Source organism: Durio zibethinus, chromosome 9, assembly GCF_047325235.1.
Source record: "Durio zibethinus cultivar Kanyao isolate XHJ-2024 chromosome 9, ASM4732523v1, whole genome shotgun sequence".
NCBI classification, from domain to species: Eukaryota; Viridiplantae; Streptophyta; class Magnoliopsida; order Malvales; family Malvaceae; genus Durio; species Durio zibethinus.
The window spans coordinates 3,568,253-3,586,866 of NC_143170.1; the positions used below are offsets into that span (position 1 = coordinate 3,568,253).

At 34.1% G+C, this 18,614-nt stretch overlaps 2 protein-coding genes and 1 pseudogene across 3 annotated transcripts; 1 reads left to right on the forward strand and 2 right to left on the reverse strand.

Annotated features, from left to right (window-relative positions):
• Window positions 1-373: 373 nt before the first annotated feature.
• Window positions 374-4,373, reverse strand: LOC111306927 (serine/threonine-protein phosphatase PP1-like; annotated as a pseudogene). Its single transcript, XR_016344871.1, has 5 exons — window positions 4,192-4,373; window positions 3,905-4,091; window positions 3,385-3,596; window positions 1,224-1,779; window positions 374-868 (listed from the first exon to the last, which is right to left on the reverse strand). The product of XR_016344871.1 is annotated as a serine/threonine-protein phosphatase PP1-like (transcript).
• LOC111306916 (uncharacterized) lies at window positions 4,130-9,954 on the forward strand. The gene is made up of 7 exons (XM_022904937.2): window positions 4,130-4,557; window positions 5,286-5,621; window positions 6,905-7,060; window positions 7,299-7,636; window positions 8,020-8,530; window positions 8,617-8,649; window positions 9,166-9,954. Exons 1-7 carry the CDS (start codon window positions 4,455-4,457, stop codon window positions 9,687-9,689), a joined length of 2,001 nt encoding a protein of 666 aa, XP_022760672.2. The 5' UTR covers window positions 4,130-4,454; the 3' UTR covers window positions 9,690-9,954.
• A 235-nt stretch (window positions 9,955-10,189) lies between these two features.
• On the reverse strand, window positions 10,190-11,323 carry LOC111306942 (protein LURP-one-related 17-like). Its single transcript, XM_022904982.2, has 2 exons — window positions 10,848-11,323; window positions 10,190-10,742 (listed from the first exon to the last, which is right to left on the reverse strand). The coding sequence occupies exons 1-2, from the start codon at window positions 11,106-11,108 to the stop codon at window positions 10,362-10,364; spliced, it is 642 nt and encodes a 213-aa protein (XP_022760717.2). The 5' UTR covers window positions 11,109-11,323; the 3' UTR covers window positions 10,190-10,361.
• Between the last annotated feature and the right edge of the window lie 7,291 nt (window positions 11,324-18,614).

The window sequence follows — 18,614 nt, forward strand, 5'->3', positions numbered from 1 at the left end:
GCTTGTTAATTCTAAGATGTTTTACAATCGCGTAAATGGGTTAGGGTATACGATCTCTAGAAGTTTAAATTATTTAGGCAAAAGGAAAATCACTTAACTAAAATTTAATAATTATTTAAATTTTTATTTTTTAATTAATTAAATTTTTAAATATTTATTTTCATCAATTAAATTTTTGTTAGAGAAAAAATGGTTAATTATTTTTATCTAATCAAATATTTAATTGAGTAAAAATAAATAATTAAAGATTTAATTTGATGAAAATAGATATTTAAAAATTTAATTGATCCAAAATAAAAGATGTACGAATCAATTGATTGTAATAAAACATTAGAAATTTAATTAATTGTTAAATTTTTATTTGTGGGTTTTTTTAAATCCTTATGGCAAATATTAATCCCATGACTGGAAATTGAAGGGGTTTCAATTGCATGCAGTTCTTGTAAATTACATATAATCAGTCATGTTTGTGCTTGTGTTAATCTGAAGTGGTTGCAGAAGCTCCTGCTTGGTTTCATCAGGCAAAGCAGCATCTGCACTCACATATGCTGCATTAATGCAAGTTGTGGTCCGGCCTAAGAGTGACAACATCATCCATAAACTTCAAAGGCCCAATGGACAAATTCCCACGAAAAACAATTTGAACAATGGTAAGCGTACACGAATCAACAATAACAACACTACACTTAAGAGGCTTCCTGTCCTGAGATTCTTTATCCAATGAAATCTCACCCCCTTCAGCAGATTCTATCAAACGTTGGTCACATAAATGGGCACCTGCATTATCAAATTCACCACAGTAGTTTGATGCAGAGAATATGGTTACCAGTTTCCGCTTAGAAAAGAACTCATAACCATCTTTCACAGCCTGAATGAAGCATAAAAATATATATAAAAAAAATTAAGAAATATTTACAATTCAATAAGAAAGTAAAACACGGATGCACATGTTTCTATTTTGACAATATACAAAAATTAATTACAAGAATTTAGTAGGGGTGCCCACGATAGGCAGTAATAGGAAGGTTCCAAGAACATGGAGATAAGTGCATCTACTGACATGCAAAGAAACAATCTATAATGATATACTAAACTCTTCAGTTCTCACATGGTTCCCAAATTGCCTATTATACCATCAAGTAATGCAACTTCAGCAAAGAAATGTGAAACCTTCCATACATGTAAGCTGCAAGTCCAATTAGGAAGGCTAATGCAAATGATACCTGGTGAGCTCGGCAAAAGAGACCGAGGTCATGTTTTTGAAGGAATTCAGAAACTTTGTCAGCCTCAAATGTCTATGACATAACCCTATCATTCTCTCCCCAGCCTTCAGCATCTTTATCAGGGTCAGCCCAAAGATCACAGAGAAGGCCCTGATCTGGCACATAAACAGGGTGATCAATGATCCATATCTGATCCAATTTTTTTCAAATCAGGAGATAATCCACATTGCATGCAAAGGATCTTCTCATCAATTAGAGCAGCAACAGCCAGGCAATTAAAGCAGTCTGTAAATATCTTCCAGACATGCACACTAAACCTCCTTGCACTCATTGTAGAACCCATATATACGGTTGATTGTGCACATTCATGGTTGCCTCTAAGAAGAAAAAAAGTTTTCTTTGTATTTGATTTTGTATGCTAGGAGAACACAAATTATCTCAATGCTTTGCTTGCCACAATCACCATAGTCACCTAGGAATAAATAGTTTGCTGCAGGAGGGTACCCACCATACTCAAACAAGAGTAAAAGATCTGAAAATTGAACATGAACATCTCCTGCCAACATAATAAGAATCGAAAAGCAGATATTACATATCAATTTGTTAAAACGTGCTAAAACAAAAGGAATAGAATTATATACATGCAAGCCAGCATATGCACACCAAGCATGCTTGTGATATAGTTAATGAAGATCAAGTAGTGTGGTATTAAACGGAAGATAAACTCAACTTGGAGAAGTCCAAGTCCCTTGGGGGCCAAACATTTGCAAGATAGACCTTAAGGACTCAGTTAAAAGGCCTTAAAATAACTGAGTGAGAGTGAGATCCTATAAAAACTGAAAAGACCACAAAGATCTCATTTAAGGCTCAATAGCTTCTGCAACACTCTAATACTTGGAGGCTCACCAAGAACCATCACAAACTTTGATGAACCCTTTCGTATATGTTTTATGGATGGTAACAAACTTACTGGACACCCCACCCAAACCCCACCCAAACACTTGTACAGAGAAACATAAATACTGAAGAGAAGAAAAGAATAAAACAGAAGGGAAAATGTCCAATTTTATGGAAGGATGTAAAGGAACAAATAAATAAACTGAATAGTGCAGCTTTCGAGTCTTATTTTAAACATGAAGACATTTCAAGCTCCAAGCCTCCAACTAAAGATTAAACTGAATGGTGCAACCTTCAAGTCTTATTTTAAACACGAAGACATTTCAAGCTCCAAGCCTCCATCTAAAGATTAAGACAACAATGGCGATTCTAGAACCTTCATATGATGCCATTAGTCTCATCACATAAGTTTCGCTTCGTAGAACTTTCCCTTAATACCACAGTGAAAACAAGACTTTCCAGAAGTGCTTTTATTATTCTCACTGCATGGGGGATACAACTACTTTAACTTCCTGATAGGACAAAATGTCAACAACATTTGAAATTGAGACCGTCGGTAAAGAAAAGTTCTGCCTATGACCACAAGACAACCAAAGTTCAACAACAAAAACTGGCCTCATAAACACACTAATTGGTAAATAATAAACCCAATAACTTTTGAAAGTCTAAAGTATCATCTCATTATGTCATATGGATAATGCCATACAACTAGGCACTAGCTATAACATAGTTGAGCCAAGTGATGCTTCCAAAGCAACAATGATATACCAGATACATGTGAGATTAAATCTTAGGCAAAAATTGTATATAACTAAATGCAAAACTCACATTTGAAAATCCAAGGCTACCAAACAAAGCACTTGCATAATATTCTCGTGCTGCAAAGGCTTTCCCTGTGATTAAACCAATCAAGTATCTTGGTTGTTATCTCCCAATACTGCATTGCCAATAACAATTCAATTAACAGTTTGGACTACACTTTTACTGCGCTTCACAACCTTCCTACTTTTTCCTATTTGTTTCTTTATTCCTTCCTCCAAGTCCATAGCATCTTTTACCCTTCACCTCAAAAACTCTATTGCAAACAGAGGCTAGAAATTTGGGTATAAATTTGCAAATTCTTACATCCATACATGTTCAAGATTAACACTTTCAATGATTACAATCAACTAAAACCTACCCCTCTCCCCCCAAGAAAGCAATGAAAAATACCCCCAAAAGAAAAACAATAATCAATTGTATAAATTAAGCTACTAATTATTACCACAAATCTTGATAGGAGCTTCAAGCTCAAGAAGATTAGGCTCACAAAGAAAGCTCTCTTTGGAGGCAACACAAAGCTGCCTTTTCTCAGCCTCCGTCAGCTGAACTTGCCTGGTGGTCCTCCCATTCTTGGCCGCCACCAGCCAGCCTCGTTGTGATGTCATCAAGCAAATTCTCATCCAGAATACCAAAAACCCTGAAACAACAACACCTCTTTTCTCAAACTGAACCAGAAAACAATAGATTCCACTTATTCAGAGAATGCGTTTCGTTTGTTTCTTTTGGCTTTGTCAGAGTTCAAAGAGGAGGAGAGCATGACAGGGTTAAATTACTTTCTCAGAGGGGTATAGTTGTAATATCACTACAAAACGCTCAAACTGAGTGTTCCTACAGTAGTGACGCTCACACGGTGTCACAAACCCGTCCAATTACCGACTTAGGAGGTCATTAACGTAAAATCTTTAGTCAACGATAGACTTGACTAGAAACGTGTTATGTTACTATTGGCTCTTAATTGCAACACTTTTCTCGTGGGCCTCATCGGATGAACATAATTGAATGGATAATGCCATGTCAGGACGTTGAGCGGAGAAAAGAGATGTTAGTGTGGAGATGGCCTCACCGGAATATACCCTAAAGGCTCCCAGGCCCCAACCGACGGGTAATTTTTCCACAACAGAGACCAAAAGTCCGACCTTTTCCCGAAAACTATAAATACTTGTCACTCTCACTTTCCTTTGCATTTTGCCCTAAAATTTCCAACCGACTCCTCCTCTAACGTTTCAGCCGCGACCATGATTTCCTCTACCAAATACTCAGTTTCCTTCCACTTTCCTCCCTGTTGCTCCCTTCATCTCCCCTTTCTCTTCCTCCGACACCGTCGTTTTCTTCCCTTTTGACCGATTGTACTTCTCTGAATCCCTCACCCGAAACACCGTTGTTTCTTGGCGTTCTTTTTTTCTTTTTTCTTCGATCGAGTGCAAAGTTCATTCCTTTTTCTTTGGTTGGGGTGGTGGGGTGTTTGGATGGATGCGCTGGATTTGAATTATCCGGTTTGACATTTCGAAGCTTATGGGGTCTGAAGGGTTTGGAAGAGGGGCTAGGGTTAGTGAAGATTGTAAGCCGCTTCTTAATTCTTCGATTGACTGTTGTACCTCTTCGCTTAAACATAAAGGTCCATACTTTTTAACTCTTTTTTTTTCTTTTAATTATTTTGGTTATTTTTTCTTTTCTTTTATTTTGTTAGGAGTTTTAATTTTTTTTTTCTTTTATTTCTTTCTTAATACCAGAAATGGAGAAATTTTTTGTTCAGCTTATGTAATTTATTCTAGGGAAGCAAAAACAATGGTCTCAGTAGAGGATAAAAAATTCAATAAAAAAAAAACCAAAAATGGAAAATGAGGATAATTAGTGAAGCTGTGAGTTTTTTTTTTAATTGTTTTTAATCCTTTCTTTGGTAATTATAGTGGAGAATATCTCATGGGTTTCAAGGAAAGTAGAGAGTTGTCTGTTTTTAGTTTATTCTTTAGTAGTGGTTGTAATAAAATAAATCCTTCTACAGATGGCAGATGAGACTTCCCCTTGCCTCACTCCTGCAGTAACTGTTATTCTTCTTCTTTTAGCAAAAAAAAAAACTGTTTGTGATGATATAGGAGTAACTGTCTACACGGTGGAAAATATGCTGCCAATTTTAGAACGTTGTTCGCTTGCTTCAATACTTTGTTACTTTTTCTTTTGCACTTCAATAATTTGTTGTGGTGCTTATTGTCTTTTGTTCATACAGTTTATATGGTTGGGATGTTATCCCAACTTTTCCATTCTCAATTTGTAGGTCATCAGTGTCTAATCTTTTGTACTGAAATTCATCTTTGACATGTGTTCTAATAAAATCTGATTTTGCAGATGAGACCATGGTTCTTAATGATATAGAGTCGGCTTCATGGGGTATGGTTCCTGATGCTGAACTTTGTAGGCATGCTAGTCTGCTGTCCAGCTGTCAGATAGAAGAACTGTCTGAACAGCATGATCACAAGGGCACCAATTGTCACTTATCAAATCCTGGTCCTGATGCTGTTAATACACAAAGGAAAGCTGGAAAAATGCCGAGGAGTAGTAGTGGACGTTCTAAGAGAGCACGTGTTGCTCAACTAGAAGACACTATGACTTCAGCTGGAGTTGATGATATAAAGGATATAAATAATAAGCTAGGGTCTTATTCTACAAAATGTAACTTTCCAGGTTGTACCTTTTCTTCCCCTTTTTGGAAGTAGTACATTAATTTAATGTAGATTTATGTCAGCACACTTTAATGTCAGATCATTGAGAATGTTTTTGTCCCCTGAAAGTCTACTTAAATGATACAGTTGTCTGGTTTGTGCTATTTTTTATATCATTCTTTCTTTGCATGTTTAGTCTCCACATATGTGGCTCCTTATTTTGTAGCGGGAATAACCTTGGAGTCTAATGTTTGGTATAGTAACAAATGCTATTTAGTTTGAAATTGCAGTGTTGGCTAGTATCCTTGTTTTTGCCTAAGTTTGTGTGCATATCACATAATCACTTCGATTACCTCCACCATCGTGGGGGACACAATGGAAAGTTTTACAGAAATAATGTTTAAATTGATTAATCTTGTTTCACTTAAATTGGTGTTGTATCACTTAGATTTGGCAAGATGCTTTTAACCAATTGATGCTTAGAAAATCTGGCTCTCCTCTTTAAAGGTTGTGAGGCACCTTTAGAATTTATATTTGAAGGATGCATGTTTTAATGAGGCAAGAGCTTTATTTTATTCAATTGTAAAAACCTTGCATCAACAAGTGTAAGTGCATCAATTTAAACAATGGGAGTGGCTGCTTTACTGGAGTAAGGATAGGAGCTTATTAGGATCACCTGCCTCAGGTTCCCACCTTTTGTGGAGTCTTATTTGGATAATGACCCTTTATGTTATCTACAAGGTGATAAAAGTCAAGCCTACATAAACAGAAGATTTCTCTCTCTGCTAGTGATATTACTGTAATAATGCCCTTTCTTACTTGTCCAATTGTAGTGTAAAGTTTGACCTCTAATTATGATCAGTAACTTTAATTCCACATTCTATTGTAGTCCTATGTTTTGATGGAAAAACATCTTGAATGATTCTTGTGGAATTAATTGCTCTGGTTGATTTGTCAATGTCATGCTCCTAAATAATTTGCTTTATTGCTTAGGTACTAGATGAAAATTTAGCATGTGGTCTTCTTTTCCTGGCTCCAACTTGGCCTATTTAATAATGAACAGACTCGTTTAATTATTTTATTGTTATTGTTAATTTGTAATGATGATGATTGTACTTAACACTTATGCCAAGTCTGAATGGCTAAAATTTATGAGACTGGTTTAAATGGACTGCACATCCTGCATGTCACCTACTGAAGACAACAAGATTAGAAATAGAAACTTAGAAGTAGATTCTGGATTATCCTTGCAATATGTTGGAGATTATGCTGATTGTCTGTTTTTTCCTTTTTGTTACATTCCAGATAAAACTCAAATTTCAAGACAAAAGAACAGCTTTAGTGGCAAGCGGGGTGATAGGAGAAATTTTAAAGTTCCTATGAAGCCAAAATTTGACTCTTTCTCAATGAAGGCAGGTTTGGGGAGCTTTAATATGGCCTCTGGAGGGAACAACTTCCTTGGTATGTGATTGTTACCAAAAAAGGTTTTGCTAACATACATGTATTTTTTAGTGTATTACGCTATATTTAGCATACAAGAAATGTTTATCACAGTTGTTGGGTTTGGATATGCTAAAAGAGTCTCACCAATTTGTTGACAACTGGCTGCATGAATAATTTCTACTCATTTAATTTAAAGTTAGCTACCGATCCTGTGTTTCTGTTTTATACATCATTCACCTTTGGGCATCAATTTCAGGATTATATGGTCTGAAGTCAGACATTCAAGATGTCACCAAGCTCATGGAGGATTTATCATTAAATGAACTCCTTGATGGCACTTATGAGCAACCCATTTTAAGCAAGGAGAAAAGCAGGAAAGCAGCTAACACAACTGAAAATTTTCTACATTCAGTTAAAAAGGCGTGCTCCATTATTCCACTTCAAAGGGTTCAGTCCCAAAATTTTACAGATATAGACAATTCTTCTAACAAGGAAATGTCCATTTACCCACCAAGCTCTGTTTCTGTAGCGCCAAGTTGTGTTAATGGTGATAAAGAAGACATCTGTTCTATAGACCCATCACCATGCAACAAGGTGGTTTTTGAGCAAAAGTCTAACATGCATGATCCTAAAATGCAACTATAAATGAAGTTAAAATATTGATACGTATTGATACTTAGTAAAATACTTTCTCCCTATTGACAGGAGCCTTTAGCAATTTTCATTTTTCCCTTTTTATTTATCTGTTTTCATTTTGTAACTTTTCATTGTGTCAAGGTCATTTGACTAGATCCATTCCATTCTCTGAAGTTCATATACTGATCCTATTGAAAGCTGTAATGCGTATTACACCTTTTTTATCATGCCTTGAAGTCTTAGGCCCAACTGGAAGCACTTTTTTTTTTTTTGTTTAAATTCATTGTAGATGCTGACAAGTTAGTGATTAAGTTTGTACTTTTATCTTGTTCCTAACCCAGGATTCATACGGTCAGCCTGAATTGCCTGCCAGTCCTCCAGATTTTCCATTGTGTCGGCCTAAGGATATTCTGGAGCGCTTGGCATTGCCTCCCCCAAAAGATTTGGACTCTTTACTTCTTGATGCAACCAAGCCTTCTTCATCGACAAGGAACAATTCTGATACTCGCTCAGGCAAGCAAATAGTCCGCGGAGCTAGGTTGCCACCATTTCCCTGGTCACATACTTTTAATGGGTTTAGAACCAATTCTGATGCTGTTAAGCTTTTATCAAATAAGAGCACGTGTCAAGGCCGATGGGTAAAAATACCTAACACTCCCAGTTCTCTTGGGATTGAAACTGGTTGTTTTACCAACTTGGAGTCACTTGCTTATGATCCAGGCCTAATTCCTTTAGGTTCAAAGTTTGGTAATTCGGAAGGTGGTAGTGCTTCATCCACTGGTAATCCACCTTTCTATGAGCAAGGTGCATCATCTCTTGCAACTTATACCAAGGCTTTTAATGTTCCTCAAGGTAAGAATTTCTTGTAGGGGTAGCTTCATGGTCTTTCTCTGTCAACCTTTTTGGCTTAATGAGGGATTCTTTTCTTGAATTTGCAGAATCTGGACTTGGGCTGGCAGAACAATGGAATGGTATGGTTTACTATTATCTAGAGCTCTCCTGCACCTCACTCTCGTTTTTTTTATTGAATAGTACATAGAAAAGAGAATGCAATCCCTAGTACCAACTATCTTTCTCCTTGTTTGGTAGTTGGTTTGTTTGCTATAGATATACTGATCTCTTTTGAAGGACTCTTTTACTTGGTTTTCCAGGAGTATCTTAGTTTCTGGATCAAGTTGCTAGTTTCACATGATTCTTCTTAGGAATCCTGCCAGCCTCCCTGGGCACGCATTTCCCTTTTTTTTTTAACTTTTTTCATTTTGGGATAAAGAACTGAATGATAGAAATCTTCCAAAATGGAATTCAGTGTACTTGTTCTGGTTCTGGCTATCTAGTCTTAGATTCTAAGGACCGAGTAGCTTTAGGTTGAAATATGGGCCATGTGGCGTGAGATTTCTAGTTATCATTCTCCTATATGAATATAGGCAAATTTATTGCCATTTCAGTTGTCTGTCATTTCTAATTTGTGGTTTTCTTTTTGGTGATAGTTTGGCACTGTCCAGGACTATTGACTGCCGCTCAAACATTATGTGACATTGCGACTAAATCCTTCAGGCAAAACCCAGATGGGATTACAAGGTGGCCAAAGAAGCCTTCACAAAAGGCCATGACAGCTCGAAAGACAAAATCAATTGAGAAACCTGAGGAAATATATGCAACGCCTTCTTCAGTATTGGGATCTGACAAACTAGTGAGAAGTGATGTGGGCCAGACAATTCCCTCAAAAAGGCCTAAGCTCTCTGTAGTTGAGAATAAGAAAGATCTCAGTCATATCAATGGTGTTAGAAAAGGACCAATAGCTTGGTCTACGCCTAGATCAAGTAGATTATCCCCGGGCAAATCATTAAGAGACTCAACCGTGGGAATAAAACATTCAACTGCCAATGTAGTAAAGCCACCATGTACGATGCAGCCACCACCAACGGCTTCGGATAAGCCTCGCAGCAGCCAACAGAAGCTGCGTAAACTAATGCCAGTGGACTGGAAGAAGGGGAGAGATGGGCTTTACTAATAAAGTTTTTTTTTTTTCAATGTAGAAGTTTCGTTCAACAATTATTGCAATTTATCAGCCACTCTGTGAGGTTACTAGCGTTCCCGGTTTATTTGTATATATTGTGTTATAGGTGGAATGCAATACTTGTGAGGCTTTGTTGCAATAGAAGCCGAGTATTTCATTTGTTGTAACATCAAGGATAGTTGTACGGTAGGGAATTCTTTGCCTTGTGTAGAACAAGCAATTGATGGGGCAATAGAAATTTCAGTTTCTCTTACTTTCAGCTTTCGGGCCTCGTTTTCTTAAATCCAGGTTGAAGTATAAGCCTCTCCTGACCAGTACGAGTGGGAACTTTTGTGGAACAGGCCATAATTCCACCATTGTCAACTGCTTAAAATGACAAAACAGAGGACCTATGTATTTGGTTCAGCATGCATATGCTGTTGATAATGGATAGGAGTAGCCACTTTCGAATTTGTTTTTCTATGCCTAATCAAGGTTGAGCTGGTTTTCACAAGTTATAGTAAAATGGAAAATGGTCTCATTCAATTTTAATTCGTTGCTTTTTCTGTTAAGTCGCTGTTTATGAATATTTACATGGTATTTGCTGCTGTAGTAGCTGATCATTACAATGGCAGCTTTGGGTTGAAAACATGAATGATTAATTCTCACAACAAAAAAATTGAACACCTAAGAGAACATCTGATCCAGCAAAATAACCAGAGCCATTGCAAAGCCAGGATCAAATCCTGGCTGTACAATCAACATAAAAACCTCTAGGCCGAAAAAAATGCCTCCAATTATTGCATCCTTTCTCCTGATCTCTGCCACCATCCTCTTTGTTTCATCAACCACTTTACAAGATCTATGCGAATATGATCCTTCAATCATATAAGCATACCTTTTGTCCGATGACTGGCAATATACATATGCTAGCACGTTAGGGTTGCCATGTAAAATGTTAATGCACTTCTTTACATAGAAAATTGGCTTTTCTGATGATTTTGCTGATGTGCAATAATCACCTACTTCCCCTCCATAGACAAGCCAAGTATCTATCAATCCAAGGTTCTGTCCATGAAAATGACAAATTTAGCTCCATATTACTACTATTTATGCATACATGTATTAGTGTAGATGAAATCTTGCGAGAATTATACAAAGATGATATAGTACCTTGTTACGGTGCATTGTCAGGATGGATTTTCCTGAGCCGTCCATGAGAATGAGTTCCTTGGGGCGTGCCATGTAATTGTCAACTCGATAAACTAGATTTCCATCAGAATCAATCACAGTAAATCCATTACAGCTAATTATAAGTGATTTTCTCCACACTGTTAGTGATGTGCACAGATCACCTTTGGTTTTGGATAACTCTGGCTGTTCTTGATGTTCTTGATGGACCGATCTTGACAAGGATTTCAAGAAAAGAAACATTTTTCTTATGTTTCTCTGTCTAACAGCTGTTCTCAAAGGTTGAGAAGGTTATGGAAAAAGAAATTTATAGGCTATAGTAAGACCAACCTATGGTGGTTAAGCTGTATTTATTTCATTTCCTTCCAAAAATTGTGAAAGACAGAACTTTTTACCAACCTGTTATGCCTCTTTTTCTAGAGGCAATTTTGATGGGATTGAAAAAAAAAAGTTTTTTTAATCTCATGTTGTCTAGATTTCACATATTCTTTGCGTTGGAAAATGGGATTCTTGTGTTTTATGCATAGATGATATCCAATTCCAAGATTCCATTTTTTTCTTCTTTCAAGTAGTTGTTACGTTTACGGATTCATAAGGAAAGGACGAAAATATGAACCATAAAATGAGTGAGAAAGAGAAATTCAAGATAGACTTCACTGTTTCCCATCCGTTGATGTCTGTCAAACATATAAAGACGAAACAGAGATGGTGAGACCAGTGACCCCATCGGCATATTATTTTTGTATCCAAATCATCTTAAGTTGTTTGAATGCTAGTAGTCATTGTTTTTCTGCATTCCAGTCGTCCTTGGTAGGCCAGCATGGTGGAGACATTGTTCCCTAGGGTGTTGGTCACTTGGTCTGCATAATATACTAACATTGAAAAGAACAATAGATGAGTGATCCAAATCCTCATGAGTGATTGCTTTGGTTTATGCAAAGATGGTCTATATAATCAGATGATGATATCATTCTACCTTGGGTGCTCTGGTAGTTTTAATCAAGCTTAAACCATGTAAGATGTAGCAGGTTTTGGCAGGTTATTCCAAAGTGAACTTCTAAATTTGGTTTTGGGGTTAGTTTTGCCTGATTCAATACTATTGCCAGTAAATTTGTAATATAATTTGTAGACATCATCAAACACTCAAAGTTCATAGCATTATAGACTGGAAAATATCATTATGTGCAATGTAGGTTCTCTTTTCCAACACGTTTTTCAATGAAGAGAGACCCATTAGTTATATTCTCTTCAAACACGTTTTCCCTCTAAGATAGAGATCAGAAAGAGATCGAGAAGGACCAATTCAGAAGAACATTCAGCATTAATGGAATCAATAATAACCCACTTGGACATTTATTTTTCCAATTTTTTGGTTTTCTTTTCTTATATATTCAAAAAAACTCTTTATTTCGAAGTGAGAATTGTGCAATGATTCATCATCTATGTCCTAGCTTAAGGATATTTACACCAATGAACTGTCCACTTCAAACTTCAAAGTATTTTGTTGACATGGGCAGCCGACCAAGACTTTCAGTAACCCATCTTCTATTCTTTCAGACTTTCTGGTTTGGGGTTCTTTTCATTGCAATGTAACCAACTGAGACTCACACACATAATAATGCCTAACAAAACAGGTGAACGAGCAAAACCAATCTCATCTTAACAGGCTGGCCTAAAGCTAATATTCTATATCAGATCAGGGTCACCAGTCTCGGTGTTTTCTACCATCACAAGTTGACAATTGAAACGGAATTTGCTCCCCTTGGGGACTTCAAGCCACTGTTTATGAAGGAATTTCTTAAGAAAGCAACAAAATCTTCCTATGTCAGTCAATTAAGACACCCAAAATCAAAATTAGACAACAACTTTTCTTCAAATAAACAGGGAATCTTCAACCTTTATACGGCTTTGATTTGTCTCTCTGGCACTGGTTTGTATAACCATGAACATGTTTCCATCGTATTGACACGCGGCCTTGATTATAATCGTGGGTCACTTTAAGATATTATTTCCCGAAAAGAGAAGCGCTATCTGCACCTCAAAAAAATTTTAAATACATCTCAAAATTTTATTTAAATATTTATTAATTAATTATTTTTTTATCCTTCACATAGTAAGTCATTGAAAATTTATCTGAAAACTTCTTTATTATATAGAAAAATACATTCCGGAAAGCATTACAATTATTTAAAACTTAATTTTCAAAAAGTATTGTAATTATTTAAAAATATATTTTCAAAAAACATTATAATTATTCAAAAATTCATTTCCGTAAATAATTTTTTACTTCAATTTTTTTATTACAATATCTTGATCAGTGTGTTTGATATGAAAATATCTTATATCTTTTATTGTGATTTTCAAATGGATCTCTAATAATTTCTTTGATATTGGATTATTTAAATCCAATAATAAAAACTTTTAATCTTTCAATTGTACTATCCATTCATTATTGTTTATAATATTTTTTCAATTCTAACAAATTTGTATATGAAAGAAATCGATAATTGTGAAAAGATATTCGTATAAATGATTACTGCATTATATGCGATGAGACAATCATGTTTCACCGCACATGAAGCAATAACCAACTTGCACGAACACTTCTTCATATTTAATGATTCTTCTCAAATATACGTTTGTCAAAATTATAAAAATATTATAAATGTTATTGAACGGATAGTGTTTGGCGGTCAAAAAATTAAAGATCTCTATTATCGAATTTATCAATCTACTGATGATAATGTTAAGGTTAATATTCTTTACGATGCTAAATTATTGTGTATTAAAAATTTATTTTCGAAAGTTTTTGAAATATTTTGAAAATTAATGTTTAAAAATCATTGAAAACTTTTGAAAATATATTTTCAAAAATTTTTAAAAGTTTTCGAAAATGAATATTCGAAAACTTTTATGAGATTTTGAATATGTTAAAATTTTTTTTGAATATTTATTTTTAAAAATTTTATTTTTGAAATACTCGAATCACATTCCAAATCGAACCTTAAAACCTAAAATCTTAAATATTTTGAAATTAAACGTAAAATTAAACGAAAAAAAAAAATTTACCTCTCATTCTAAGTGAGTGATTAAGGCTTTATTTGAGGTTTAAACTTTTAAGAGTTTAAGATTTTCGGTTGAAGAAAATGAGTGTTTCCTTGTGAGTAGGTGTCAAACCACGTGCAAGTTTCCTCTTTGGAAGTGGTGATTTTCTGATCTTCTTGTAAGTGACCCATCGACAGGTTTCCTGTTTAGAGAAAGAAAATGGCGTTCAAAAGCTTGGACACTGGACAGGTTTGTTTATTGGGTGCAATATTTTTCCCAATTATCTAAAAATTAATTTTCAGAAAGTATTGTAATTATTCAAAAATATATTTTCAAAAAACATTATGATTATCCATAATTTCATTTCTGTAAGCATTCTTTTACTTCAATTCTTTTATTACAATATCTTGATTAGCGTTCGAGATGAGAATATCTAATATTTTTTGTTGTGATCTCCAAATGAATCTCTAATAATTTTTTGATATTGGATTATTTAAATTTGATAATAAAAATGTATAATCTTTCAATTATACTACCCATTCAATATTGTTTATAATATTTTTTCAATTCTAACAAATTTGTATCTCAAAAGAATCGATAATTATGAAAAGATATTGGTACAAATGAATATTGCACCATATGCGATGAGGCAGTCACGTTTCATCGCACGTGGTGCAGCAGCTAACTTGTACGAACACCTCTTCATATTTAGTAATTTTTCTCATATGTAAATTTGTTAGAATTGTAAAAATATTACAAATGTTATTAAACAGATAGTGTTTGGCGGATAAAAGATTAAAGATCTCTATTGTTGAATTTATCAGTCTGCTGATATTGTCAAGGTTAATATTTTTTATGGTGCCAAATTATTGTGTACCGAAAATCTATTTTCAAAATTTTTTGAAAGATTTCAAAAATAAATGTTTAAAAACCATTGAGAAAATTTGAAAATATACTTTCAAAATATTTTAAAGGTTTTCGAAAATAAATGTTTGGAAACTTTTATGAGATTTCGAAAATAAATTTTTGGTACATTGAAAAAGATCTGAATATCTATTTTTAAAAATTTTTAAAAATTTATTTTCGAAATACTTGAATCATATTTCAAATCACACCTTAAAACTTAAAATCTTAAATATTTTGAAACTAAATACAAAATCTAACGAAAAAATAAAAGAAAAAACGATTTATCTTTTATTTTAAGTTAATCTAACATAAAATGGGTGATTGAAACTTGATTTGGGATTTAATCTTTCAAAAGTTTAGGATTTTCGGTTGAAGAAGATGAGGAGTGCGAGGAAATGAGTGCTTGAATTTTTTAATAAATTTATGTTTTAATTTATGATGTGAAGAGAAAAATTAATGGATATTAATAATAATGAGGTGTGAAAAAGAACTTGAGGTGCAAATAGCAGCACTCTATAGGAAACTATGCCAAGCAAGAGCATGCAAGTCCTTGTGAGTAGGTGTCAAACCACGTGCAAGTTTTCTCTTTGGAAGTGGTGATTTTCTGATCTTCTTGTAAGTGACCCATCGAAAGGTTTCCTGTTAAGAGAAAGAAAATGTTGTTCATAAGCTTGGACACCGGACAGGTTTGTTTATTGGGTGCAATATTTTTTCCCCCCTCTTACCAAACTGTTGGGGTGAATGAAGAATGTACACCACTTTGCTAGATCCAATGGACTGCAAAAAAATTTAGGTTTCATATGAAAATCTAAACAGCAATTATCCCTACTAAATACAGAAAGCAAGATTTCAAATTCACCCCAGCGACAGAGCCGTAGTACAGAAGGAAGCCAGGCTCATAACCACAATCTTTGTCCAAAATATAAAAACTCTGTTCTTTATTTTTTCTTTTTTTTCTTTTTTTTTGGATTGAGACTGTCGTTCTGTTGGAAAAGATTTCATATTTAGGATTTGATTTTGCGTTGGTTTTGAAGTCTTTAAATCTTCTCCACACCCAAAACCTTAGAGCTTAATCGTCGGAAAAGATGGTTTGCGTGGATAACAATGCAGGCCAACCAATCTGGTTGAAGTCAACTCTATGGGAGGCCTAAGACCCACAGTCTACTAGTATGGATGATGTATTATCTGGGGCGATGCTGCCGAGTGGACTCATCGAAGCTTTATGACCCAAACGAGTAGTGATTTACAGAGCATAAGCCGGCCTACTTTTAAGAAACTTCCAGCCAATTATTTTTTTTTCTCTTAAATTTGAAGTTTATATCTTATGCACTATGATTTTATCGCTATGTACTATTAGAAACTTTAGGGAGTTGTATAATGACACGTTATTAAAAAATTAATTTTAACTATATTTTAAAGATTAAATATATTTATTTTTAAGACTTTAAAATTAATTTTTTAATAAAATATTATTATATAATATATTAATACTATATAGAATTTATATATGAATAATTCATTTATAAAATCTTTAACTTTATGAAATGATTAAGGAAAACAAATTAATTAGCACCCGCCATTAAAATTAAGGGAAAACAAATAAATTGAAAGATAAGACCCAATTGTTTTGTTTCAGGTTTCATTCAGATGGTAAAAGAAAGGATCCGACGTGGAAACAACTGGATAGCACGATGAGAATTCTTCCGCAATGATCATCCAAATGAAAGTTTAATTTGCCGTTTTTTTCTATAATATTGTCTCTCGTCACAAAGAGTTTATATTTAATATATTATTAATATATAAATTTTTATATACTATCAATTAATTAAATAATAATAATTCATTAATAAATAAATTTATTTTAAAAATTTATATTTATTTATAATGATTTATTATCATTTGATTTATTGATAATTTAAAAAATTTATACATTAACGGTGATAATATTTTTTTCTATTATTTTACATACTTCCTCAGTAATCTCAAAGATTCTGGTTAGTAGCTTCTTATTAAAGCTGCTGCAAAAGAATTAAAAGAAAAAATATATAACATCGCAGCAAATGTAAAGCAACTTTACTAAAAGTCTAAACCTTAATTTCTTTCATAAAGCAAAGCAGAACAAGTATATATCAAAGATGGAGTGACTTTTCATTTATCCTAATCGTTGAATTACACTTTCCTTTTCACACATGAAGACTTGGCTAACTAGAAACAATTATCATCATTTAAGCATTTTTTGAGTGGGTTCCCCTTCCTTTTTTTTCCAAATTCAATGTATAGGCTGTCTGCCATGGGTATTTCATGAGGCCAATACATAAAACACTTGTCTATGTCTCCAAGAATTTTCCAAGTCTGATCCTTGCCATTAGTTTTGCCGTATTTTGGACTCTAATAAAGCTTAATTCGGCGCATATAATCTACTTTTATTCCCATTTATGAACTTGTTCAACCCCTTACAAAGCTTTACAGAAAAATGAATCAGTGCTTCTTTCTTGCTGCCATTAGTGGGATTTCATGCTTTTTGTTCTCTTGGTATGAATATGGGGAATCTCCATTTCACTTTCAATGACTGATATATACTAAGCAAGCAGCTGTACAAATTAATGCAGATGGGGTTGTTATCATCAGCAAAAAATTAAGACCAGAGAATTGAAACAGTAATAGAATATTATAGCATTCTTTCTTTGTATGAAACATGAAGAAAGCTGGCTGATGATAATGATCAAGACTGTTGCCTCCAAAAATGTGCAGGTGAAGTCAAGTCATATGCATTAAAATACCGTTGTGGGGATGACTTTATCAAGAAAGAACCTTAAAAAGAATTAAAATTTAAGGGACCCCAATGAATTGCATCTACAGAAAACTCCATTACATGTACAGCAGATAGAAATGGTAGGTAAAATATAGATATGAGTTTTGCCTTGTGCAGCTGAATTTCAATTTGTAATTATCATATATTATAGTAACACCAATCTCTTCATTCGTTTTTCTCTACGTTTTATAATCCAGAAAGGTTGAAATAAATGTTAGTAACTTTTTGTACGTATCCGTAAATGTTACTTGTACGTTTAAAATTTAACTAATTTTAGTGACATTTTTCCATGCATCATTGATCAGTTCAAAAATGTTCAATGACATGAGCTCAGATATTGTATAAGTGGGCATTGAAACAGGCTCTTTGGCAAAAGTCCATAACTACTGCAAGATGTCATTTGCCTGCATATATACATCGATGGACTTCGTGCGGTCTTTTCACGTAGCATCATTGACGAACAAGTGAAGTCCCAGTCAATATAAACAATTTCATTTGAATTACAGCTAACTCTACCAAACACTTCCAATGAGAAAAAAAAGCGCAACTGGTAAGATAAGGACGTTTAAATTTACAGGAACCAATCTTCCTTGAGGGCGATGTGGGAAATTGTCTGTTTTTCCTGTGTTGGTGTTATTTATTCAACCTGGGTTTCTAGTGTTTTAAATTTGGATCAACTCAAGTCCCATAAATAAATATGTAAATTAAATTGGTTTTGTGTTATTTACAGCATAGGCTTACATATAATATAATAAGAAAACAAATCCAATCAAAAGTCTCTGGTAGATTAGCCAATTGATGAGAGGGAAATAGATGATGTTATGCAAAGAAAAATTGAACGACCACATCCACAAAAACCAACAAGACCTTGAAAAAGGTTTAAATTCTAAAAAGGAGTTGGTGGGCAAATGACTTGGGAATAATGGAAGAGATTTCAAGTGGACCCAAATTATCATTTACATTATCATTGTATCAAGTATAAACTC

Excerpts from the sequence above, each read along its gene's own strand:
- LOC111306916 (XM_022904937.2), top strand. The coding sequence starts at position 4,455 with ATGGGGTCTGAAGGGTTTGGAAGAGGGGCTAGGGTTAGTGAAGATTGT. Across the intron at positions 4,558-5,285 it reads CTCTTCGCTTAAACATAAAG|ATGAGACCATGGTTCTTAAT; the intron begins GTCCATACTTTT and ends CTGATTTTGCAG. Across the intron at positions 8,650-9,165 it reads GCTGGCAGAACAATGGAATG|TTTGGCACTGTCCAGGACTA; the intron begins GTATGGTTTACT and ends TTTTGGTGATAG.
- LOC111306942 (XM_022904982.2), bottom strand. The coding sequence starts at position 11,108 with ATGTTTCTTTTCTTGAAATCCTTGTCAAGATCGGTCCATCAAGAACAT. Across the intron at positions 10,743-10,847 it reads TGACAATGCACCGTAACAAG|AACCTTGGATTGATAGATAC; the intron begins GTACTATATCAT and ends TTTCATGGACAG.